Here is a 26,638-nt window from a genome sequence, read left to right as displayed (position 1 = left end):
ATGTGGCAGTGAAACAATCAACAAATGTCATTTCCACAATAATGGTAATTCCTACCACGTGACAGCACATTAAAGAATATTCATAGGAGGGGCGCCTGGGTGGCTCAGTCAGTTAAGCGTCCGACTTCGGCTCAGGTCACGATCTCACAGTCTGTGAGTTCGAGCCCCGCGTCGGGCTCTGGGCTGATGGCTCAGAGCCTGGAGCCTGCTTCCGATTCTGTGTCTCCCTCTCTCTCTGCCCCTCCCCCATTCATGCTCTGTCTCTCTCTGTCTCAAAAATAAATTAAAAAAACGTTAAAAAAATTTAAAGAATATTCATAGGAAACTAAGTAGCTTTGAGGGTATAATAGTAGATAGAAGGCATGACCTTCTCCTTGTGGAGTTTAAAGGATAGCAAAGAAAAACAGACATCCCAGGTGAAGTCATAGGAAATTGCCATTTCATAGTTCAAACTTTGTTGAGTAGTGGAAATATCCTATCTATCAACATAGAATGAATACATAAATTGATAGGCAAACAGACATATAGAAGGCTTGCATTTAAACTGACACTGGAGGGAGGAAGAGGAGTTTGGAGTGCAAAAGCATACATTACAAACTGAGGGAGGAAGTGTGGAGGGCAAGTTGAATGCAGTTCTGAAGTCAAGATGGACCATGATACTATTTGAGGCCTGAAAAAAGACCATCAAGACTGAAACACAGGGATGACACATGTTGAGGTTTGTAAGATAGCAGGTTCTAAATTGGGCAAGACCAAATTAAGGATCTTGAACTTTGTCCTAAGAATGTCATTAAAGCAATAATGTGCTTTATCCTAAGCAAGTCATTACAGGACTTTTTTAAAATAGTGACTTAATTATGTTTTCATTTTGAAGAGATTACTGTGGCTGAAGCATAAACAATTGTATTCGATTAGACAACCATGGGCCAACTCAGGACAACCTTGGAGGTAAAGTTAGATTTTATTGGGAAAGAAACTCGGGACTTAGAAGATTTGTCTTCATCTTTATAAATTGAAAAGTTGTGGAGCTGCACAAAGTCACACTTCATAAAGCTTATATCCTTCACTAATATATTAGAGAACATTCATGTATTTACTTATTCAACATATATTTCTTATATATATCAGGCATTATTTTAGGTACCAGAGGTTAAGCGATAAATAAGGTCCCTACTCTCGAGGGGTATAAATTTATTGAGATAGAGGTGGATAGTGATAAATGTTCTGAAGAAAAATAAAGCATGGTAGAGGGAATAGCAAAAGATTAGGGAGTACTGTTTTATGTAGGGTACTGAGACGATCTCTCTGATGAGGTAAAATATGATCACAGACCTTAAGGCAGTGAGGGAGGCAGCCATAGGAATAGGTCAGACAAGAGTCCTCCAGGTAGAATAGCAAAAACAGACATCCTGAGGCTAGAGCCCAGTTGTTGGCTGAAGTATGGGGAGGAGGTCAGGATGGCTTGGTATAAAGACATGAGGATGTGCTCTGCTTTATTTAAGGAATAAAAGGACAATTCTGATAAACTACATAATACCTTACTTTTCTATTTACTTGAGAAATAACTTTGAAAGTTTATATACTTGTCCTTTATCCTCTCATTTACCTTTATGAGGTATATATTATTAGCCTTACTTTTAAAGGACAGTAACTTAAGCTAAGAAAGTTAAACTAACTTAATCAAGTCATTAAGGTAGAAATTGTGGATCTGAAACTCAGGACCTAGTTTTGTAAGCCAAATGTCCAATACAGACCATCGTAGGAAAGCCTCCACTAATCCTCTAGAACTGACCCAGTGACAATAAAAGACAGTGATTCAAGGCAGAAGATTCTAAGAAATGAGGTCATATCATTTACCCAAACCTAAGGGACTATATCTCTTACTGGAAGGAGTGAAAATAAATGGAGCAGAGGTGCCGAAGTTCCTATAAAATATCCAGGATGGATGGGGCTCTCCACTTGACTTATGTGCTCTTTCTTCTCACTCCAAATGACTCACAATCTAGTGGAACCAAAATGTAAAATCACAGCCCCTGGGATAGCGCAAAACTTCTATTTAACTGTCTGCTTTTTATATCCATGCAATCTTAATATACTCCAATCCATACATCTGTTTTAATCGAGAATCTCTATGCTTTGTTCATGAATAGAGTCTTAATAAATACTGCCTAATTGGATTTTTTAACATCTCTATACTCTTGGCTTAATAATGCCCCCCCCTCTTCTGCATGCAACATTCTTGCTTACTTTTTTTCCTTTCTTGAGTATTGATGCATTTATTATGAAATATAATTAAGAACTTATAGTGTGCCCCATCATGGGGAGTACAAACATGGAAGAGATAGGAACAGTTATCTTGAGAGATAAACAGGTGATGGCTGCACTGATTGAAAAGACTTCATGAAAACAAAAAGTGCTTGAACTAAAAACTTCAGGAAAAGGAGGTTGACTAAGATTACAAGGAGTGTAGGAGAACCTGGGTGGCTCAGTCAGTTAAGCTTCTGACTTCGGCTCAGGTCATGATCTCACAGCTTGTGGGCTCGAGCCCCACGTCGGACTCTCTGCTGACAGCTCAGAGCCTGGAGCCTGCTTCGGATTCTGCTTCTCTATCTCTCTGCCCCTCCCCCGCTCACACTCTGTCTCTCTCAAAAAAATAAACATTAAAAAAAAGATTACAAGGAGGGTGTGTAGGACAGCATAGTAGATATTCTTCAAAAAGGCCTTTAGGAAAATTATTTCTGCCATGATTAGTTTAAAATGCATCCTCACTCATCCAAGTGCTACTCATTTACCAGTCAATTACCTTAACACATTTCAAATAATACCCCTTTTCTTATTCTTTCACTTCTTTATTTGGATTATAATTACTTAGACAATCCTTGTCCTTGTCCGTAGTGTACATGTTAGCAATCCAAAAAGGTAAATAAAAAATTAATAGAAGAAAACTAATGGAATTGACACTTCTTATACATAATACTGTTCTGGATTATGACTTGAAATTGTTCACTCTTAAAACATGATAGAAACAGCCATTTTAGGGCACTAACTATATGAGTGTGCAACAGATATGGTTCACCTACTTTGTCAAACGGTGTTTCATTGGCTGTAAGAAATTAATAGGATCATATATATTTGCTCCGAAGGCCTTTGTAATTTATTGACCCATAACCTCTTTTCACTGATACTCCTCTAAACTGATTTCAATTTCTCTTCCTTCCTCCTGTTTTTCTTATCTTGAATGCATCATTCAAATCTTAAAAAGTGTTACCCTTGGTAGGAATCAGTATTTGGACAAATGGACAAGCTCAGAAGTGGTCATAAATAGCTCCAAAGAATACACAGCCTGATGGCTTGTTCTATTTCCATATGTAAATGCAGAAATATAAATATAAATATATGTAAATATATATTTAAGCTAAGGGAATTTTCTTTAAATAGTCATCTCATTTCAACTCATTCATGTAAGTGTTTAAATCATAAAATAAGATATAAGCAGCTTCTACTATATAGCTTTCATGGCTAATGTAGGAAAGTTTTGAGTCCTAAAATCAGATATTTCCGTATAGAATTGCTTTGATTTCCCTTCAATAATAGATAAGGGGGAAGCAGCCATTTTGGAAACCACCAGAAATGGGAAGCATTCTTTGTGGTAGTCAAGGAAACCTCTACTGGGAGGGAAGTGCAGTGTTAGCCCTCCCTAGGTGCATCCTGTTACATAAAATTTTTCCCTCTTGCCTTAGAGTCTCCTGGTGAACTCCAAGGGGATGTTCTCCTTGTTAGGGTGGTAGCTGAGCCCTGCCAGTCACTCAGGAGAGACAGTAGGAAGTACAGACAGTTCAAAGCAATCCCTTCTTCTTCCGTGACTTCCGTAATTCCTCTTGCATCCTCCACTCGGCTTAATCCTTGTGAGGATCAACAGTAACTTGTAGAAAAACTCCAATTCCTTATGGGATTGTCCTTTTAATTAGGATGTTTTGTTAAAGAAATTATAGAGCCAAACCTCACTGTTCCGGGCTCCCTGAAAGCATGTTTGCTGTTGTTACCGACAGCTGGAAAGTTTTAAAATATTTATTTTGTGCCTCAAATTTTCAACTTAAAGAAACAAGATCATTAGAATTCCCCAAAGTTCTTATGTAAATGTCTTGCATAAGGATATGAGAGAATTTGTGATGAAGTTCAGCAAGGTATCCTCCAGGAAATTGAGCGTGGGGATCAGTTTGTGCTGCTTCCCCCCACTCCCCGCCTAATTTTGAAGTGAACAGGTAGAAATCGTGATTTGCAATCAATAATGATGTAATTTAAAATTAAACTTCTACCCTAAAATGGAGGAGGTTGGCCAGCAAAAATTATCCATACAGAGGGACTCCTGAAAGTGCAACTAGGTGATGTAGCAAAAACTGTCAACCTGGGAGCAGGCTCTAATTTCCTGCCCTCAGGAAAGAGATAATTAGCCCTATTAGCCTGATTGAGGGTAAAAGGAGGTTACTGCAAATGCATTTCATTTGAGAAGTCAGCCACGAAGCAATTCCTGTGTTTTCGTACCTGCGTGATATATGATATTCTTCAAGAACATGGTTTTGAGCAGGAACACATGAAAGCTTACTTTCAGAATAATAATAAAATAAAATGATGAGACCACTGTGAAAGAAAGAACACCACCTATTAAAGTTGTCATCTTCATTAAAAAAAAAAAACAGGGTGGGGCGCCTGGGTGGCGCAGTCGGTTGGGCGTCCGACTTCGGCCAGGTCACGATCTCGCGGTCCGTGAGTTCGAGCCCCGCGTCAGGCTCTGGGCTGATGGCTCGGAGCCTGGAGCCTGTTTCCGATTCTGTGTCTCCCTCTCTCTCTGCCCCTCCCCCGTTCATGCTCTGTCTCTCTCTGTCCCAAAAATAAATAAAAAACGTTGAAAAAAATTTAAAAAAAAAAAAAAAAAAAACAGGGTATGAGAAGTGGAAAATCTCTAGGTAGAAGAATGAGAAATGAGAAAAATAAATTTTGGGCTAAAAGGAAGAACTTGAAGAATAGAAAAAGAAAGGAAGAAGGAAAGGAAAAAGGAAGGAAAGATGGAAGGAAGGCCAGTAAAATATATGTGTGAATTGTGGTAGGCTGAATAATAAATAGGCTCCCTCTCCAAAATGTCCATGTCCTAATTCCTGGAATCTGTGAATATGTTAGTTTACATGGCAAGAGAGATTTTGTAGATGTTAGTAAATTAAGGATTGTGAGACAAGAGATTATTCAGGATTATCCAGGTGGGCCCGATGTACTCACAAAGGTCATTCTAACAGGGAAGTAAGAAGAGTATCAAAGGTTGATGTCACAACAGAAGCAAAAGTTGGAGTGATGTAAAGCCAGGGGCCAAGGAAGGTGGGAAATCTCTAGAAGTTGGAGAAGGCAAGAAAGCAGTCATTCCTGATGCCTCGAGAAGGAACATTCTCCTGGGTTGACATCTATATATTACCTCCCTGAGACCGATACAGGAGTTCTAACTTCTAGAAATGTGACATACAGAATTTGTGTTGTTTTAAGCCTCTAAACTTGTGGTAATTTAAACCACTAAGTATAGCAGTAATAGTATTTGCCAGAAAAAAAAATATTTTGGTGTCATTTGGGTAACTGAAAAAGATAAGTACAGTAGACCCTTGAAAAATGCCAAGGTTAAGCACACTGCCCCCCGTGCAGTTGAAAATTCACATATAACTTTAGTTTCTCCAAAACTTAACTACTAAAAGTTTACTGTTGACTGTAAGACTTAGTTAACAGAGTCAGTTAACACATATTCTCTATGGTGTATGTATTATATACTGCATTCTTAGAATAAAGTAAGCTAGAGAAAAAATGTTATTAAGAAAATCAAAAGAAAGACAAAATACACTTATATTACTGTATTTATTGAAAAAGTATCTGCGTGTAAGTGGACCTGTACAGTTCAAACCCACATTGTTCAAGGCCCAACTGTATGCTTGTATCAAAATAAAAGTTTGCATCAAATATTATAAATCAGTTTGTGGTTTTAGTTTCCTATTAGCCAAAAGATATGAAACAATAAGCACTAAGCTTGAAATAGAAAAATAGGTAAAGAAAAGGGAAACACAATATATATAAATGAGAGGCTCAAAAATCTAGAATTTCAGAGTCTGAACATTTAATGAAAGCCGAAATTGAGCAAGGACCAGAGATAAACAGTATGGTCTATGATGATACTCTTACCTAATAGATAGCTAAAGAAATAAGCTAAGGCCCAAAATTGTCTAAGATTTGACAGAAGATAAACACCATGGCAAATTGCATATCCACCCAAGAATTGGTTTTTAAAAAATACTTTAAAATATGTATTTTTAGGGGCATCTGAATAGCTCAGTTGATTAAGCATCCAACTCTTAATTTCTGCTCCGATCGTTATCTCACCATTTGTGAATTCGAGCCCCATGTCACACTCTGCACTGATAGCACAGAGCCTGCTTGGGATTCTCTCCCTCTCTCTCTGCCCCTCCCCTATAAGCTTGCTCTCTTTCTCTCTCAAATTTAATAAAATAAAATAAAAATAAAAAAATATATATATTCTAAATTATTGGAAAAATAAGAATAAATAATGTGTTATGTAGCAAAGTACAGAAAATAAAGTTGTTAGTAAGGAAAAATGGAAAACGCTCTTAGATGAGAGAAATTCTAAAATTTAATAAAACTGAACTGACTTCCCTTTGTAAAAGGGACTTTCAGATCCTGTTAAAAGCAAAATGAAATTATATATTTTTAAGACAAAGGCAAAAATATTAAAGGAAAATTGGGCAAAGAATTAACAGGACACAAGTTGATAGGATTCCAGGGTAATGATGACATCACATACATACAACAGGCATACATACACACATGTGCATATACATGTATGCATGCAAACGTACACACATGCATACGTGCACACAGAGACACAGACATATGTATACACAGGCATATAGATGCACATGCACACAGACATACACACAGACATATGTACACAAACACCCACATGCACACATACATGCATGGAATGGATGTATAATTTTATATTGACAACTACAAATAAATATACAAGTCACAAAACTTCAAGTCCCAAATATGCAACTCTTAAAGTACATAAACAATATATTTTACAAAAAATTCAAAACACCAAGCTCCATCTGAGAAAGAATCTTTTTAAATGCTTGGAACAACAAAGGGGCGCCTGGGTGGCTCAGTCGGTTAAGCATCCGACTTCGGCTCAGGTCATGATCTCGCGGTCCTTGAGTTTGAGCCCCACATCAGGCGCTGTGCTGACAGTTCAGAGCCTGGAGCCTGTTTCAGATTCTGTGTCTCCCTCTTTCTCTGACCCTCCCCTGTTCATACTCTCTCTCTCTCTGTCTCAAAAATAAATAAACGTTAAAAAAATTTAAAAAAATAATAAATGCTTGGAACAACATAAAAATACATACTGATAGAAAAAATAAAAGAGAACTTGAAAAACAAAACATGGAATGAGAAAACTTAACATGCTTCAATCATAATCCCAAAGGAAAATAAAGAATGGAGGAAAAATAAATTTTGAAGAGATAAGTGATAATTTTCCAGAATTGATAAAGTATATGGATTATCAGATTCAGGAATAATGCTTTACCTTTGATACATTGTACAATACCAAAGATAAAGACAAAAGAATAGCTTAAAATGCCCAAGGAGAGATTACATCTTTAGGGACTATAATTATACTGATGAAGATTCCCCTATAGCAACAATTAAAGCAGAAAACAATGAAATATCTTCAAAGTGCTGGTAAAAAAGTTACTGTCATTAAAGAATTGTATATCCAACTAAACAACTATTCAAGGAAAGGAGGCATAAAGAAAAATAGACAACCACCACCATCCTTTTTATAAAGAATGTACATTTTTTTAAAAAGATAAAGAAAATGACTAGAGGGATTATTAGAAAAGTGATTGACAAAATCATGTGACATATGGGTACATCTGAGCAAATCATGGCCATCTAAAAGAAAAATTATGTTTTGGAGAGTTTAAAAAGTTGGTGAATATTAGGTAACAAAGAAGAAGGAGATCGTGGAGGTTAAACAGTTTTGAAATTGTTTTTATGATGTTCTCATGAAAAGAAATGATATAATTAACTTCAGACTACAAGTTATATGTGATCTCAAAATTGAAAATCTTACAACCGGAAGGATATAGAGTATATCATTTTGTATCAGGTAGAGAAAAAATAAAATAGAGGAAGGGGCTCTTTAGGTTATACAAATGAGGTCATAAAAATGAAAAATAATACTTTATTATGAACAAATGGAAAATTAAAAGTGCATAATAAAGTCATAGAAATAAACTTTAATGTAGTAACAACAATAAGTGTATCAGACTCACCAGTTCAAGGATTCCATTACTTAATGGAATTTTGAAAACATCCATGTCTATAGTACTTTCAGTTGGCAAAATTTATAAATATTAAAACATGAAAAAGTTGAAAATAAAGAGATGAGACAAAATACCAGTCATCCTAACAAAAAACATGTGTAGGTTTTTCTCTGGTAATTTTCTTAAGGCCAAAAACATCTTTAGGGGTAGAGTCACTATTAATGGTAAAAGGATTGAGTTATTGAAAATATGTAAATTGTTGAAGAAATATGTATTACTTATAAATATATGGCTTTTATAACAAATTTATACTATTAAAGCAAATCTTGACAGATCTTTATGAAAAAATTTACAAACATTTTAGTACACATTCATCAGTATAGAATCAGTAAATGTATACAGTTGTAGCTAGAAAATACAACAAACCAACACAAGTCTCACCATCTAAAGATGATCAGATTATCACCTTAACACTCTAATACATATCCTTTAATTTCTTTCATTATACACATGTCAGTATACACATACATGCATAAAATATTTATATAATTAAAAATACATAGATGTAACTAAAATGAGAATATATGATGCTTACTGTTCTTCAAACTTCTGTTTTCAATTATTTTCATTTTTATCTTTGCAGATTATGATTTTACCTCAAATCCTGATCATATTCAAATTTCTTCAGTGAACCCCAAAAAACTTTTTTTACAGATCATTTGTGCAAACTAGAATTGAATCTAGGATTACACACTATATACAGTTTTTATATCCCTTAAGGTGCTCAATCTACCATAATTCCTTTTCTCCTGCTATGATTTATTGAAAAGACAAGCTTTTGGTCCTCTATTTTAAACAACCCTAATATTTGTTTTTTTCTAATTATTTCTTGTTTCATTTAATTTTTTCCTCTAGGGTCTGTAGCTTTGTAAACTGAAAGCTATATATAAAGACCAATGTTATATTTGGAGATTTTTACACATCTCTCAGAATAGGAAAAAAATGAAAAAGCAAGGAATGTGGAAGATTTACCTTTCATAATTGAAATATGCACAGTTACAGAATTGCATATTTTTTCCTAAGCATCCAAAAAATATTTAGTATTTGGCTGTAAGAAAATGGGTATTAAAGTTCTTGGATAATACTAAATTCATTCATTGATCACAGTGTAATGAGACTAATAGTCAATAATAATATGATATCCAATATGTTTGGAAATACAAAAATATTCTTCCAAGTAATTCGTTGGTCCAAAAGAAACCATATTATATCTAGAATGTAACTTTTAGCACCTGATATCTAAGCAATCTTGTTTATTTGTGTACCTATTAGATTAAAAATATAGTGAAAATGTTATAAAATTGATTTTTTTTTTACTTTCAACAAATGCAGAAATTATTTTTGTTTGGCTATTATTTGATAAAATTCTTGGTTAAAATCAATAACATGTCATTTAAAATGCATTCAAGTTAAAGATACCAATTCGAGGGTAAGAAGTGGGGTCTACACCAATGAGCTCGCAAATGCGGTCCTCTGGTGATATAACAATGTTAGTATATGAGTTTATGCACAGAGGAACGTAGGTTGTAGGTGGCATGTCATGAAAAAGTATTTCTTTCACATGGGCTTTTGATAGGAGCCATCCATGATATGCTGGGTTATTAGTTGACAAAAAGACTTGCAAATGAGATGAGCCATTGGTATAACAGCCAATCCATCATGAAATTGAAGAATCCAGCCCCTTATTCTCATTCAAGTAGAATTCATCTTACATATAAGGAGTGTTGTAGGCAAAGCCAAATTGAGTTTGAAATCAATTTAAAATCTGCTTTTGTTCTTGGGCAAGTGGTTGTTCAAAATCTCAGCACTCCACCATACAAACGATGTACAAATTATTTAGATTTGGATAAATGTTCGAAAAAGTTTTAAGTCCTTTCCTTAGCCATAGCACACTTTTTAGTATCCTCATGAAATGTTTAATCCCCTTATGACTTCCTTGACTTTTTCTAAGTATAATGTAGTTTATAAGGTGGTGGGGTTTGAAATCTTAATAACTAGGTTTGACTTCTGTTCCACTCACTGTATTATCATGCACAAGTAACTTAACTTCCCTAAGACCTGAGTTTTCTCATCTGTAAATAGGGTGTAACAACAGTATCTATCTCAACGGATCTCTGTAAGAATTAACAATGATAATGGAAATAAAGTACTCAGAAATGTATCTGATATATATTAAGCACTCAACAAATGCTTATTGTTACTGATTTTCATATATTAGATCTCAAACTTCAACAGTGGTATGAAATACTAATACCATTGGTCCTATGAATCTTTTTCTTGTTCATGATAAAACTCTGTTGTCTGCATTAGGGAATAGATGTATTTCTTCTGATGCGAAAGCAGGGCATACACTCACTGTGTCTTAAAATCCCACCATCTAATTCAAGTATAATTTAATGGGACATCATCATATGTCATATGCAAGAGGGCATTTTGTAAAATTAGTCAGTCATTACCAGTTTCTTAAAAATTTGTGTTAATATGTGAGTATAAGGAAACTTTCAAAATGTTATTATTTTGTAAGAAACTAAAAGCAAGCATTCTGCGAAATACTAAAATACTAAATACATTGTCCTTAAAATCCAAATAAACCAGGGACGTTTCCTACTATTTTTATTATTCAACAGTGTAGAGGTTTTGATAAGAAATAAACACACAAAAAAACTTAAAAAGCTATATGTTATTACAGAAGGAAAGAAATGTTATTTTTATGAACAGTGTGATTGCATATTTGGGAATTCCAAGAAACTACATTAAAAAACTATTAGAATTAATAAGAAAATTTAATATTAAAGTTATATGTATATATACTTATATACATATACATATCTATGTATACACACAAAAAAATAGTTTTTTTATACTGGGCAATAATTAGTTCAAACATTAAAAAGAAAAGAAATGGATTCATATGGAAACCTAAAATATGATATCTAAGCCTAAATTTAACAAACTAAATGTATATGAAGAAAATAACATTTTATTAAAAGATATAAAATAAGACATGAATAATAGAAATATATTCCTTGATACAAAATGTTACCATATCAATGCTTCTTCCCAAATTAATGATTAAGTTAATAAATACAACTCCAATCAGAATGTACTTCATATGGAAGAATAAATGTAAAAGAATTCCGAGAAAATTTGAAAAGTAGAATAAACATTAACATTTACAATAAAACATGATTTAAAAATCAATATAGTACTGTCTGGCAACGAAATAGACAAGTAGATCCATGTAACAGAATATAGAGGACAGAAATATTTCTTGCTATATTTGAGAAATAAACTTTAAAATGAATTTGGCATTTCAACGAGCAGATTATTCAATAAATGGCATTGAGACTATTGCCAGTACTCCCAGTAGAGCATAAAGTTGTCTTTCCCCTATACCAAACTAGTTGGCAGTGGTTGATTCTAGTGATGGACTTGAAGGCAAAGGAAAGCAAAGCTATCACTTCTCATATAAATCAAAAATAGAAAGGTCAAGGATGGTTTTAAAAATTTTGTTGTTGCTTTCTTCCTTTGGTATTTTCAAATATAATAAAGATGGAGGGCTCAAACACACATCCTATATGCACCTGGAGGTGGTGAGATGAGGTGAGCTGATCTCTCAAGGTATCATTCCTACTATAGGAGATTGTGTTCTCCCTCTTGTGTTCTTCACATTGGGACTGGTACCCATATCCACCAGTCATCTAAGCCAGCAGGTTCCCCATCCTCAACTCCTCCATTATCACTTCCTACCAATATACCCAGTACCTGCAATTTCTACCTCCCTAACACGTCTGGAATTCATGCCCTCCTCTCTGATCCACCACTCTAGTTTATGTCAGCCTGTCAGCCTTTGTCACCTGCAAATAGCCTCCCACCTGGTCTTCTGTGAGAAGACACCAGTTTGCTCCTCTCTGGACTCCATCATGCTGTCAGAGTGATTTTTCTTAACCAGATATGATGAGGTTATTTCTCTATTCAAATTCTCCTTGTTGTGGCCCTGCCCATAACCTCAAGTTTGACATTCTATCACATCTTTGCATATGTATGCATCCCTCCAGATGCACTCCATTATATCTCATACTTTAACACTTAGTGTTTCCTCTGCCAGAGTGCCCTTTCACATGACTTCACACCTACTTCTACTTCAAAACTCACTGAATGTTTTGCTTCTAGGAGGCTTCTTTCATCTGAGCTGCATCCAGATGTCTTTCCTCTAAGCCTGCTGTCTTGGGCACAATATCAGCAACTATCACACTCTTCTCAGCTGACTACAAGCAAAGACCGTGCTTTATTTGATTTGAATTTCTCAGTGCTTTTCGTGGTGCCTGATGCATGGTAGAGGCTTTATTAATATTGAATAGATGGGTCAATATATAAACATTCATAGCCAGGTATTATTTATATTAAACTCATACTATTATAGTCATAAAAAACAATTATAGTTAAATGAGAGCTAGAAACATCCCCCTTGGCCCTCCTTGGTATACTTTTATTTAAATGGAGAATTATATTACCTTTTCCTCAAGTAAGATGTTAAAATAAAAACCCAAGTTTTCTAGAGAGAAGCTTGCCATAAGATTTTAGAGATAGTGATTTTCTTTTAGGGCAAATAGATCTATAGTTTTGAGAGACTAGGGTTTTAATCCAGTTAGAGGAAAATGAACCTGAAAGTTCATGGAAGTACATCCTTTAGGAAGTACATCCTTCCATCCTTTGGGATGGAAGTACATCCTGAGACCCTACTCCCCATGCCCTTTTAAAGAATAGGATTTATCATTTGCATGGCCCAAAATCTGGAGATTATTCAATATGAAGTAGCTGATAAAATTTATCATGGGAAGACATAAGATTCTAGTAAGATTCTATGATTTTTGAAGTTGGGGTCCCTGAACTCTAAATTGAGAAAACAAATATTGATTATCATGGATATTGATAGGCTCTGATCCCACAGTGCTCTTAGAAAGCTACATCAAAGGTGTTGCCTGTAACTGTCAAGTTTTGGTTTTCCCACTCAAAAAGCCAGGAGTTCGTAAATATAATTGAACTTGATTGTGTTTCTTCTTGTGTTCCATTTGACATGCCAACCTCCTCCCTAGACAGTTACCTTAATTTTCTCCTTGTCAAATCAAGAACTCAACAGATTTAGGCCATTTTTTTCCCAACATTGGAACAAAAAAGGACTAGTTTCACCCTACTGATGATCTGGAGTTGGGATTCTGCAGTTTCTCTAGGCAAGAGAGAACCAAAGAAGGAACCATCTTGATTATTTTGTTAAGATTAAACTTGGACATGACATTGAATGTCTCTTCCCTGAGGAATATCTTACTCCCCCCACTACTTTTTTCCCATTGAGTTATCATCATTGTGAGACTCGATCAGTGGTAAAAGTGCAGAGGCTACAGGATCTAGATTCTGATCAGTTATCTCTTCAGAAAGACATCACATCATTTCCTAGGCCTAGGCAGACAACCCCATTCCAGTAGTCTACCTTGATTGTCAATAGGAGTAAGGCTGTCAGTGTCGGAAATTGGAGGACACAAACACCCTCAAGAGGCATATTTTTTTCAGAATTAGAATTTTGGTGTTAAAGGAATGAATCTGTCAAAAGTTCCTTTTTAGAACACTGTGTATCTACCTGCTCCCCTTAATTTTCTACATGCTTTTTCTTTTCTTTTTCTGGTTTTATGCTAATTTTTTGTCTTTAATTTTCTGTTTTCTTTTTAATTTCTCCAGCGTTATTGAGATACCATTGACATAAAATATTGTGTAAGTTTAAGATATACAGTATGTACAACATGATTATTACCACAATAAAGTTAGTAGCCTCATCTATCACTTCACATAATTACCTTTTTGTGTATATGTGAGGTAAGAGCATGGAAGGTCCGCTCTCTTAGCAATTTTCAAGTACGTAATACAGTAATTCAGTATTGTTAAGTATAGTCACCATGCTGCATATCAGATCCAGAACTTATAACTTATCTTATAACTGGAAGTTTGTACCCTGTGACCAACATCTCCCCATTTCCCTCACCCCTTAACCCCTGGCAACCACAACACAAAGTGGTGTTTATACTTATATTTATTTATAAATGAATTTATAATTTATAATTTATAAATTTATAAATTATAAATATATTATTTATACTTATATTTATTTTCAATTTCAGGAGCAGTGATAGAGTAAAAATTTCATTAAGATGAAAATGAATACTACAAACAAAAGTACCTAAAAATAACATGAAATAGTAGAATAATAAGATTATTTGACCTGAGACAATTAAGATTGTGGAAAAATATATAAAAGTAAACAAAAAGATACAATTCAATTAAAATTATGAATCCTAATTTGAAAATTCAAACATTATGATAAACAGGACATTTGTAGAATAGCTAAGAGCACAAAGTATGTACGAAACGTTCAAACATTTATTTAAATGTTGAATATGGAGCTTATTCATAATAGTCCTCCATACATGTTACCCATTGTTATTAAGGAACAAGAGCAAAAACGTAGATGTTTTTTTAAAAGAATTAATGCTGAAAATAAATAAGTAAGATTATTCATAAGAGCATATTCATAGAGGAATGAAATTTTAAAATCCATTAGTCAAGTTAATATTGAAGGATCGGGGAAGGGAATGACTGCCAAGGTGACAATATGAGGAGAGTTTGAGGGGGATGGAACTGTTGTGTCCCATGATGGGAGTGCTGGACACATGACTACACTGGTATACCACTAAGTGAAAAATATAGTAAAAGGTTAATACTAAGAAGATTGTAGGAGGAAAGCAAAAATAAATATATAATAAAAATAAAATAAAAACAAGGTATAGTTCATTGGTAAATAGAAGTGATTGTTCACTACAATAAATACACAAATAACATTCAAAGTTTATAGACATGAGTGGCATAAGGAAGATGATGTCCGTTGGTGAGAATAGTCCTCGCCAATAGAAATGAACACATTAGTATGTATCAGAACTGTCTGGAAAGATAGAAGATGGCTGTACCAACTGCCTTATGTAATTCTCTGTAAAGACATATAGGCTATTAGGGACCGGAACAAATCTCTAACAAAATGACCCATAAAATGCAGCACACTAAATCGAGAACAGATATGTGAGTATTTGTCAAAAGTACCAGCTGCCTGACGCCACTTGGCGGGCCGTCCACAGAAAACAGTACACAGCAGCGATCATTGTCATTAGCAGGGGCCAGCAGAAACAAATCTTTCTGGCCACTTGGAGAAAATGCCATTAATAACTGTATTTTCATCTTGTTTCATTTCTTTATTATTTCCTTTTTTCTTAAAATCCTTGTCTTAAAGAGAGAGCTGTATAAAATTTTGATAATTGTATAGTTAGTGACAGTTTTATGTATTCCAGAATTTATGGAAGGAGATGAGACAAAGAATAATGAAATAATCACATTAAATAGAAAGCAGAATAAATGGCAACAAATCCTAGGGGGAAAAAATAAGATAGGTGATTATTAGATTAGAGATTAGGGAAAGATTGCAAATTTAAATATGGTAGCCAGGCAAGGCTGAAGTTGAAAAGCAAATAACAGAAACCTGAAGGACATAAGGGAGAAAAGCGTACCTGAGGGAGTACTTCCCAGGCAAAGCATACAACAGATGCAAATGCCCTGAGGCCAGAGCATGTCTGGCATGTTTGAGGAATAATAAAGTGTCCACTGTGTAATAGATGGCTGGGGTAGGGTAAGCAAAGGGGATAGTGGTAGGAGATGAAGATAGAGAGCTAAGGAGGACTCGGGTAGAGCATATACAACCTTTTAGGCCATGGTAGAACCTGACTTTACAGTGTGCTATCAGAAGACTTTAAAGAGGTTTGAGTGATGTTACTTATTTGACATGATATTATTTGTTTTTGTTTACACACATGCTCACACTGTATCTATATTCATACACATTTATTTTCAATGCCATCTGTATATTGGCAGCTTTCACATCTGTGTATCTGACCATGGCCTTTCACTAAAACCCCAAATTTATATACCCACCTACATCCTTGAGATCTCCATAGGTATAACCAATAGGTATCTCAATTTAACATGACCTAAGAACTCACTTATTTTTCTTTATCTCAGTAGGTCATACACCAGTTGCCCAAGCCAAAGATACATGAGTTATCATTGAGTCCCTTCTTTCCCAAACCATTTACATCCGGTTTATAGCTCTGTTGATTTTATCGCCCAAATGTCCCAAATATGCACACATCACTTCCACAATAGCCACCCAGACAAGTACAAAAACATTTTAGGGTTTTCTAATTTTTTAATTAAAAAATTTATTTTAAACTGAGCATAACATAATAGTAACCACCTTAACTAGTTTTAAGTGTACAGTTCAGTGTCTTTAAGTACATCCACGTTGTTGTGTGACAATCATGAAAACCACCCTCTTCCAAAACTCTTCGTCTTGCAAAACTGAAACTCTGTACCCATTAAGCAATAACTCCCTACTCCACCCTCCTCTCAGTTCCTAGCAATCACCATCTACTCTCTCTCTATGAATTTGGACTCTCTGGGTATGTCATAGAAGTAGATTCATGCAGTTTTTGTCCTTTTGTGAACTGGTTTGTTTCACTTACCATAATGTCCTAAAGGCTCATGCCTAAAGGCTCATGCCTAAAGGCATGAATCAGAATTTCCTTCCTTTTTAAAGCTGAAAAATATCCCATTTTGTATATATACCCCAGTTTGTTTATTGATTCATCTGTCGATGGACACCTGAACTTTACTTACTTTTTGGCTCTTCTGAATAATTATACTGTGAGTGCAGGTGTACAGATATCTGTTTGAGTCCCTGCTTTCAGTTCTTGGGAGATGATACCCAGAAGTGGAATTACTGGATCTTATGGTAATTCTAATTTAAAAAAAACTGCAATACTGTTTTTCATAGCATTTGTACCATTTTAAATTCCCACTGGGTAACTTTCTTTTTATTTTCTTTATTTTCCTTCCGTGGTCTAGGCACAATGACCTTCTTTGATATCTCCATATACGAAGCTCATCCTTGCTACAGGGGCTTTGTAGCAGTCATTCCCTCTTCTTGTAAAGTTTTCCACCCTGGTATTTGCTTGACTGACTCTTTCTGATCATTCACCTTAGACTCTACCAGGAATACCTTCCTTGAGTCAATGTCAGTTACTATTCTATCAGCATGGCACTTACAAAATCTTCTGATTTCCTTGTTTGTTTCCTCTTTCCTCTTATTTTATTGGTTTTACTTCCCCAAAAAACTATGTCCCCAGTACTTAGAAGTATGACTGGCACATAGGAGATGTACAGTAATTATTGAAATGTCATGGGGATTAATATGGTAAATTTCCTAATGTGCTATATGTGAACACTACTCATTAGTGGAAATTGGTCGTCACTCAAAACATCATAACTATTCTTTTTTTAAATTTTGTTAATGTTTATTTTTGAGAGAGAGCATGAGTGGAGGAGGAGCAGAAAGAGAGAGACAGAATCCGAAGCAGACTCCAGGCTCTGAGCTATCAGCACAGAGCCCAACACGGGGCTCAAACCCAAGAACCGTGAAATCATGTCCTGAGCTGAAGTTGGACGCTTAACTGACTGAGCCATCCAGGCACGCTGCACCCAACCCCCCAAAATAATAACTCTTCTTTAGGAACAAATTAAACCAAGATAGGATCCATAATTCCAGAGTATAACCAAGAATGGCCGTTGACCTAGTTATTCTGATAATTCAGATTTCAGTAGAAATTTGAGGTTCATTAATTTGGATATTTCAGGCAAAATGTGTTCTTTGGTTTCAAATTATTTAAATAATTACCTTAATACTTCTCTATGCTTTATATACTCAATATTGTCCTAGAGGTACTTGTAAAATCTTTCATGTACTTCTGAGTAGTGAATTTCAGTTTCAGCCTTCAAACCGAGAGGTCTCATGTCACATACTTTCATGGCAAATTTTCTGAATTGATGTTTTATAATTCATTCCAATAGTAACCATTTTCCTAATCCATAAGGTCATCTATGTTAGAGAAAACTGATTCAGGTAGCATAAAAGGAAAATGTCATTTCTGTTTTTATATTAAGAAGTGAGTACATGGGTACAAAGGGGCTATTCTGGATTACGAATCTCTTAGCACAGTTATCTTTATGATGAGGCCATATATTATAAATGGGTTATGTCTACACTGCCTTGATAGGCAACTTTTCTTATGGCCCTATGATCTTAAGGGTAGTAAAGCGCATTAAGTGTTTAGAGGGGGAGCCAACATGTATTCTTATGTATATACACCCTTATTTTTTATCATGTTAAAATTGTTCCCAGTTTGGATCTAGGATTAAAATTCCTTTCATACAGTGAAAAACAAACAAACAAAAAAGACAAGTCCTGTGTACCAAGAGCCCCTCTTCTTCAAGAGCCAGTTTGTACACTCATTACCATAGCCCCTTTATAACGCTCCAAGATATGTACTTCTGTGGGTATGAACCTTACTAACCTGCAAGGGAACTACTCTATGGTTTGCAGAAAGATGGAGAAAGTTATTGTTTTCAAACATTTTAAATATTTTTTTCCTTTTATTCTAAAAGATGTTGAGTATTGTCATTAAAATCATTAGGTTTTCATATTGTCTTTAAAAAGTCATAGCACTGAATTCATTTTCTAAATGTAAGGTTAGGCAGATTGTCTTGCTGTTTTCAATAATTACTGCAAAACCTCAAAAGTGTTAAATAATTCTTTGTAGAACCCATTACATTTCAAGGACACTGGACAGCCTCTGTGGCAATAGAGTTGAAAAGTATTAATCCATTCCTTTTATCTCTTTTATTACTTTTACTTAGGGTTTCTAGTGGAAAGTCCCTTACGTTGTGTTTCTGTTGTTAAGGTTTATGTCCACATTTTGAGATAATTTTTTTATGACACCTTTGCATATTATGTCACAGGCTTCCTCAGAGCAGACAAATAAAACTTCTGCCCTTTCTGTCACAAATGGGCATCTTTGGGCAGGGTGGGGGCTAGAGGGGTGGGGGAGCTCCTTTAGAAAATGCTGCTGATGTAACATCTTTAGGATGTAGCATCTTTTAAAAAGCTGGGACCTACTTTAAAAACTTTTAAAAGACATTTTCCCATATATCACTTAAGCTAGAAGTATGCATGTTGAAAGTGGATAAAGTTGGTAATAGAGATTATATCACCTTTTGCTATTACATCAAGGAAACAAATATGTTGTAACATTACCTGTAATCATCAAATTATTTTGCATAATCTGACATTTGTTACCTTTAGAGATTACCAGTTAAGAAAGAAATAATGGGGGCTCCTGGGTGGGTCAGTCGGTTAAGCGTCCAACTTCAGCTCAGGTCATGATCTCACAGTTCATGGGTTCAAACCCCATGTCAGGCTCTGTGCTGACAGCTCAAAGCCTGGAGCCTGCTTCAGATTCTGTCTCTCTCTCTCTCTCTCTCTCTCTCTCTCTCTGCACCTCCCTTGCTTTCACTCTGTCTCTCTTTCTCTCTGAAAAATGAATAAAAACATTATTAAAAAAAAGAATGAATGAACACAAATAGTTTGAATAAAGTTCGAATCACTAATATTTTGAGTACCCATTAATTGCCAGAAACTGTGCTAAGCACTTAATGGACTATTAAAATTTAGATGGGCACATTCTTGCTTAAATTTCTTCCCAGAATACTTACATGATTTTCAAAAAATAGGCTACATATGCCTGTATTAACCCTATCAAAATATTTATCATGGTATATTATAACTGCCTTTTTACTTGTCTTTCCCATTAAACTGTGAACTCCAAGAGTATATGTTTTATGTTTGCCATATTCACTCTTGACCTGTATCCTGATCATCATGGGATACCTTGACCCATTCCCCCAACATAGTAGGTGCTCATAAATATTTATTAGTTGAATGATGAGAATCATCCAGAAAACGCATCATTTCTTTAACCATGGGACCAGAGGGAAGAAAGATAATGTAAGTGTCAGAATGCCAATTTATTAATTTTCAACACACAATCTCCTTCAGAGAAAATTTATGTCAGGGTAGCACGTACATTTACTCCCTAACAGCTAACATGAGTTGGTGCTACTCATAATGAGTGCTTTTATACTTTATCTCATTAAATCTTCTCAGCACCCTATGAGAATATTACTATCCTTAGCCTCATTCTGCACGTGAGGAAACTGAGGTTTAGGTCTTAAGGTCTCTCTGAGATGGTGAGTATACAGTATAAGTTGGAATTCTTATTCTCAGAGCTCAGGCTTTGAAGCAATCAATATTTGGAATGCCACTTTAATTAAAAGGTAATCTCAGGAGCGCCTGGGTGGCTCATCGGTTGAGCATCCGACTTCGGCTCAGGTCATGATCTCACGGTCTGTGGGTTCGAGCACCACATCGGACTCTGTGCTGACAGCTCAGAGCCTGGAGACTGCTTCCGATTCTGTGTGTCCCTCTCTCTCTGGCCCTCCCCTGCTCATGTTCTGTCTCTCTCTGCCGCAAAAATAAATAAAAACATTTAAAAAAATTTTTAAAAAAAGGTAATCTCAGAGAAGATAAATAACTTCATGAGGGTGCACAGCTAGGAAGTGACAGAGCCTGGTATTAAATGAAATTTGCACACTCCGAAGTCTGTGTGGCTACCATCTCGGCCACTGTCTCTTTTTCTTCAATAATGAGTGTACTTTTCAGAGATGCACTAAATTATGGGTCAGGTACAGTCTTAATCATGCTGATTTGCCCTAAACTGTTTCACCTGACATTTTGAGAAAGAACTGCTTGATTTTCCTATTTAGTTAAATGAGAATAAAATAATCCTTGGGCAAGACCATTTTTGACATTTCATTTCCCTTCCTATTGTTCTTGCATCCTCTTTGATTTCACCCATTAGTGATGATACCTAAGAAGAATTATATGGGGGGAAAACAGCTGAAGGGGGAAAAAGCTATTAGAATAAGGATGCATGATCCTACATGCCTATGGAAGGAACTCAGTGCCCTCTCGTGCTTAAGGAATTCTGTGAAACATGGAAAATGGAATCACACGCTGACACTAGGGAGAACTTGGGCAATAAGTGATGCACTATTTGAGAATTCATGGAATATGGTATCAAATGTTCTTTAAATGGGAAGGTTTACCATGCTCTATGTTCTATTATGAGACAGGCTGATGTTTACCCCTCTTTGAATTCTAGAGTCTCAAGTCCCTGACCAGCCAAGCTCTCTTCACGTGAGGCCCCAGACCAATTGCATCATCATGAGTTGGACTCCTCCCTTGAACCCAAACATCGTGGTGCGAGGTTACATAATTGGTTATGGCGTTGGGAGCCCTTATGCCGAGACAGTGCGTGTGGATAGTAAACAGCGATATTATTCTATTGAGAGGTTAGGTGAGTAGCAATGTTTTTTATTCTATTAAAGGAAGTAAATGATTTATGTGAAATTATTTTCTTTCTTGGAAACTTGTTCTTCAGAATTTGATTTTAATTTGTAGCACATATTAATTCTTAAAACGAGTCTCTCTCTTTTTCTATCTTGTGTCAGTCTACACACACACACACACACACACACACACACGTTTGCATGCACACACATGTATACACACACACCCATGTTTTTCCTCTCTGAATTTTGCATTGGGGAATTTTATTTAGAGACATTCACAACAGTGGGTGCTCTGCTGTGTACTCTTGTTTATGTGCCAGAGGATACAAAAAGATAATTGTATTAATTTTCTTTTTCCCTGGTCAACAGAAACTTCTAATCTTAATAATTCTTATAAAAAGAAAGTCTACACTTTTTTGTCATTTTTTTCTCACTAGGAGAATATTCTGTCAAATTTTCTTTAACACTGAATTATCTAGTCACATTGCCCTCTTGTCCTTTAGTATTTATAGGCAAAACGTTGTGACTATGCCATTATGACCATAAAACAAAAGGTGAAACAAGGAATTTTCTTATTTGTTTCATGTTTATTATTCTGAGAGAGAGAGAGAGAGAGAGAGAGAGAGAGAGAGAACAAAGCAGGGGAGGGGTAAAGACAGGGAGAGAGAGAATCCCAAGCAGGCTCCACACCATTATCAGGGAGACCAATTTGGGGCTTGAACTCATAAACCACAAGCTCCTGACCTGAGCTGAAATCAAGAGTCAGATGCTTAACTGACTGAGCCACCCAGGTGCCCTGAAACAAGGAATTTTCAGTCAAGCCTGTAAACTTAGTTGTCAAACTCCTCTCTGCATGCATTCCAACCTCTTATCATCTTCAACCTCATTTGACTAAATACAATACTTATGACATTTCCTAATCCATTGAAAATTTGTTCATTTAGACAGGGCTAATGTGTAATGAAAGGGTTCACATCCATTTTATATATGATTTTCCATAGTATAATTAGAGATTATATCATTGACAGAGAGAAATCAAAGGAATATATGTCATACATAGGCTGCTAAGAAGTTAAACTAGTCTCATAAAGCACAAAGCAAGTTGATTCTACCTGTTGATTTAACTCCGTATTATTTGCGGTGAAGCACATTGACCTCCTCACTGGGAATATTACCTGATTGGTGGAGGTAGGGGATGCTACTTACTTATAATTTCTTTCACAAACAGAACATTTGTGATGAGTAACTTGATTTGAATTTAAATACCTTTCCTTGCAGTAGCAAGAAAAGATTTTCTCACTGCAGGAGGAAAATTACACTGACACGTTCTCTCTATAATTGCCTAAACACTAATAAGAAAAGTACCTACTGAAAATCTCCACAATTCTAGTTAGCTCGGCATTTAGAAATAACATTCTCAGTCAGTCCCCGAGTTTGAATGTTAAGGCAATCACAGAACATACTCTGTGACCGTCAGATCTATGTTGAAGGACTGCCATTTGTCCACTATTCAGTGGGCATCACCTCTGACAGTTGATCATGATGCCACCCAACAGAAGGAGAGATCCCCATGGCCGGTCCCAGGCTCTGCTGCCATGAGAGTGCGGTGCAAAGTCAGAATGAAGTCATAAAGGAAAACCACATTGTCTTGCTGTATCCCTTTGGTAGTGATGTTCTTTTCTACAAGCAGACTTTCCAGGAGTCTCCTAGGCTAGCCAAGTTGAGGCTTTTGGGAGATCTCTCCAGGCAAATCTCTCCACATGCTTACAAAGGAAACAAGCTCTCGTTGTTTAGAGAGCTAAGAAAACTGTTAAAGATAAAATGGATATGAACCTATCTCAATGATAGATAATCATGTGTTTATTACACTTTAAAGCTTATCTGGAAAAAGATAAGTTACACACATACATTTACACACACATACGCACATACACATGTAGATATATACATAAGTATTTAAGTTCTACCAGCTGATACTTTTCTAATATAGTCCTATGTCTTAACACAAAATAAGAAATAGAAGTGTTATATTCTTATTGTTCAAGTATCTGCATAGTTAAACAGAGAAACTGGTATTTTTTCAACATGTGTATCACTATTTACCCAGAGTGTATATTAAACATATCTATATGTATATATCCATATCCGTATCTATATATCACAAGATGCTATGAAACTAGTCTGCTTCTTTAATGTTTAAAAGAATAAACAAAGCAATCAGTGGTTTCTTTGCAAAGTTTGAATGTGGACTTGAGTGAATCCTTTACCCTCTTAAAAGTTGGAACTTAAGATGTCTGACATAAACTTTGGCTAAATAGTGGAATATATATTTTAAGGACTGTATAACAGTTATACAATTAAAAACGAATTAAAGAAAGTTATAATCTGTTAAAGCATACCGTCAGCTATAACTTCAAGTGTCGTGGTTGTATTTTAGTCTATAAAAAAGCGATTTGGTTTATAATTGACCAATAAACTTCCTCTTCTCTTTGATAGGAGACCAGAACTTTCAAACAGCATTTTGTTTATCAGGCATAATAATTTAATATTTAGACACCAGGCACTGTGACCTGCTTCAGGACAACAAATATAAGACTGTTTGGAACAACATCTAATGTTGCCTGATTTAAAACAAAGCTTACCTAGTGTAGACATAGAGTTTCATTAGCCAATGTTTGTACTGTTAGATATTTATAATTAATCTTTTGACATCGTATTCCTTTTAGTTTAAGAGCCCTAAATGCCAGTTTTGATGTATATGCATGGTATAGATTCATAAGATCTGAATTCTAGCCATGTTTGGCAACATTAATTTGAAACCAAGTTCCTCTTTCAAAAACTCACTATTTACCTACTAACCTATTCATCCGTCTATCAATTGATCAATTTACCTACCTCTACATCTTTATGGAGGTATTTGTATGTGTATAAACTGTACATATCTAAAGCGTACAATTTGTTAAGTTTTAAAAGGCCTTTATTGTGACTTTAACTGACAATAAACTGTGTTTTTCAAATTTCTTCTTTAATTTCTCTCTTACAGTATTCAGTATAGGAAATCTTGAAAGTTTTTGTTAGATTTAGTCAAAATATATATATTAGGCCAATATCTATATATCTATATATGTATATGTATATGTATATCTATATCTATATGTGTATGTCTGTGTGTGTTTATTAAATTTAGTCCCTATGTATATGTGTGTATATTAACTATTTTAAATGGGATTGTTCAAGTTCATTTTCTAGCTGTTTGCTGTTGGTATAGGAGAATACAACTGTTTTTAAGCACCAATCTAGTATCCCAAGACATGTTACATTCACGTATTAGTTCCAGTAGTAGAATGCTCTGGAAATTCCCATGTAAACAAGCGTACCATATGTAAGGAGGAACAGCTTTATAGTTAATTTCTGATCTCCTGCCTTTAATTTATTTCTCTCGCTTTCTCTTGGTTAAGATCTTTAATAAAATGTTGAATAGAAATGGAAGCAGGTATTTTTGTCTTGTTCCTGATCTTAGAGGAGGCATGAAATGGCTATTTGCTATTAGCTATTAGCTATAGGTTATTCATATAGCTATAGCTATAACCTATTAGCTATAGGTTATTCATAGGTGTCTTATCAGATTGAGGACGCTTTCTACTTTTCTAGATTTCTAGGAATTTTTATCATGAATATTTGTTGAATTTTTGTGTAATAGGTTTCTAGCTCTTTTTCCTCCTTTATTATTATTTTTTTAATATGGTGAATTATATTGATTGATTTTTGAGGGGTAGCTAATCTTGAATTTCTCATACAGATCAATGCATGATATATTACCCTTTTCTTATCTTGTTGGATTTGATTTGTTAATATTTATTAAGGATTTTTGTGCCTATATTCATGAGATGTATTTGTCTATTCATATTCATTAGATATATTTGTCTATTATATTAATAAGGTATATTTGTCTACAATTTTCTTTTCATGTAGTGACTTTATCCATTTTTTTAAATTAAAGTCATACTGGTCTCCTAAAATCAGTTGGACAATTTGTTCTTCTGTCACTGAAAAAGTGTGTGTAGAATTTATATTTCTTATTCCTGGAATATTTGATAGAATTCACTAACAAAACCACCTGGATCCAAGATTTCCTTTTTAAGAAGGCTTTTGATAATGAATTTAGCTTCTTTAACACATATAGATATTTTTGTATTTTGTATTTTTTTCTTGTGTTGATTTTGGTAAGTTACAATTTTCATGACATTTGTCTACTTCATTTTGTCATGTTTGTTGGCATAGAATTGTTCATTCATAATGGTCTTTTAATATCTGCAGTGATAACTGCTGTTTCGTTTATGATGTTGATCATTTATGTCCCCTCTATTTTTTGTGATCAGTCTAGGTAGGGGCTTATCAATTTTGCTGATCTTTGAGGCTTTAACATTACTAATTACTGGCTGTCTCCATTTTGTTTCTTTCATATCTGCTTTTACTCTATTTTCCTTCTTGTACTTATTGTACAATTTCTCTCTATTTCTAATTTCTTAAGGTGCGACCTCATGAAGTAGGTTTTTAAAGTTATTTGTGTTCTCTAAGCACCCTTCCCTTACATCCCACAAATGTTGATATGTTGTCTCTTCATTATCATTTCGTTAAAAATATTTTCTAATTTCCCTTGATTTATTTTTCCCTTTATTAAGTGCATTGCTTACTTTTCAAATTTTGTTTTTTCCTAGACATCTTGTTATTATTGATTCATAAATTTCTTTTTAATTTTTTTAATGTTTATTTATTTTTGAGAGACAGAGAGAGACAGAGCATGAACA

At 35.0% G+C, this 26,638-nt stretch overlaps 1 protein-coding gene across 4 annotated transcripts in view; it reads left to right on the top strand.

The window, feature by feature from the left end:
• Window positions 1–26,638, top strand: part of DCC (DCC netrin 1 receptor) — a 1,139,939-nt gene that overhangs the window by 952,381 nt on the left and 160,920 nt on the right. For all 4 annotated transcript variants that reach the window (XM_058692059.1, XM_058692060.1, XM_058692061.1 and 1 more), the window contains exon 15: window positions 21,641–21,835. In XM_058692059.1, coding sequence (XP_058548042.1) covers window positions 21,641–21,835 — 195 coding nt within the window. The remainder of the gene's footprint in view (window positions 1–21,640; window positions 21,836–26,638) is intronic.

This window comes from Neofelis nebulosa, chromosome 11 (genome assembly GCF_028018385.1).
Source record: "Neofelis nebulosa isolate mNeoNeb1 chromosome 11, mNeoNeb1.pri, whole genome shotgun sequence".
NCBI lineage: Eukaryota > Metazoa > Chordata > Mammalia > Carnivora > Felidae > Neofelis > Neofelis nebulosa.
Note: the sequence above shows the minus strand (reverse complement) of the source record. Positions and strands in the feature narration are given on the sequence as shown.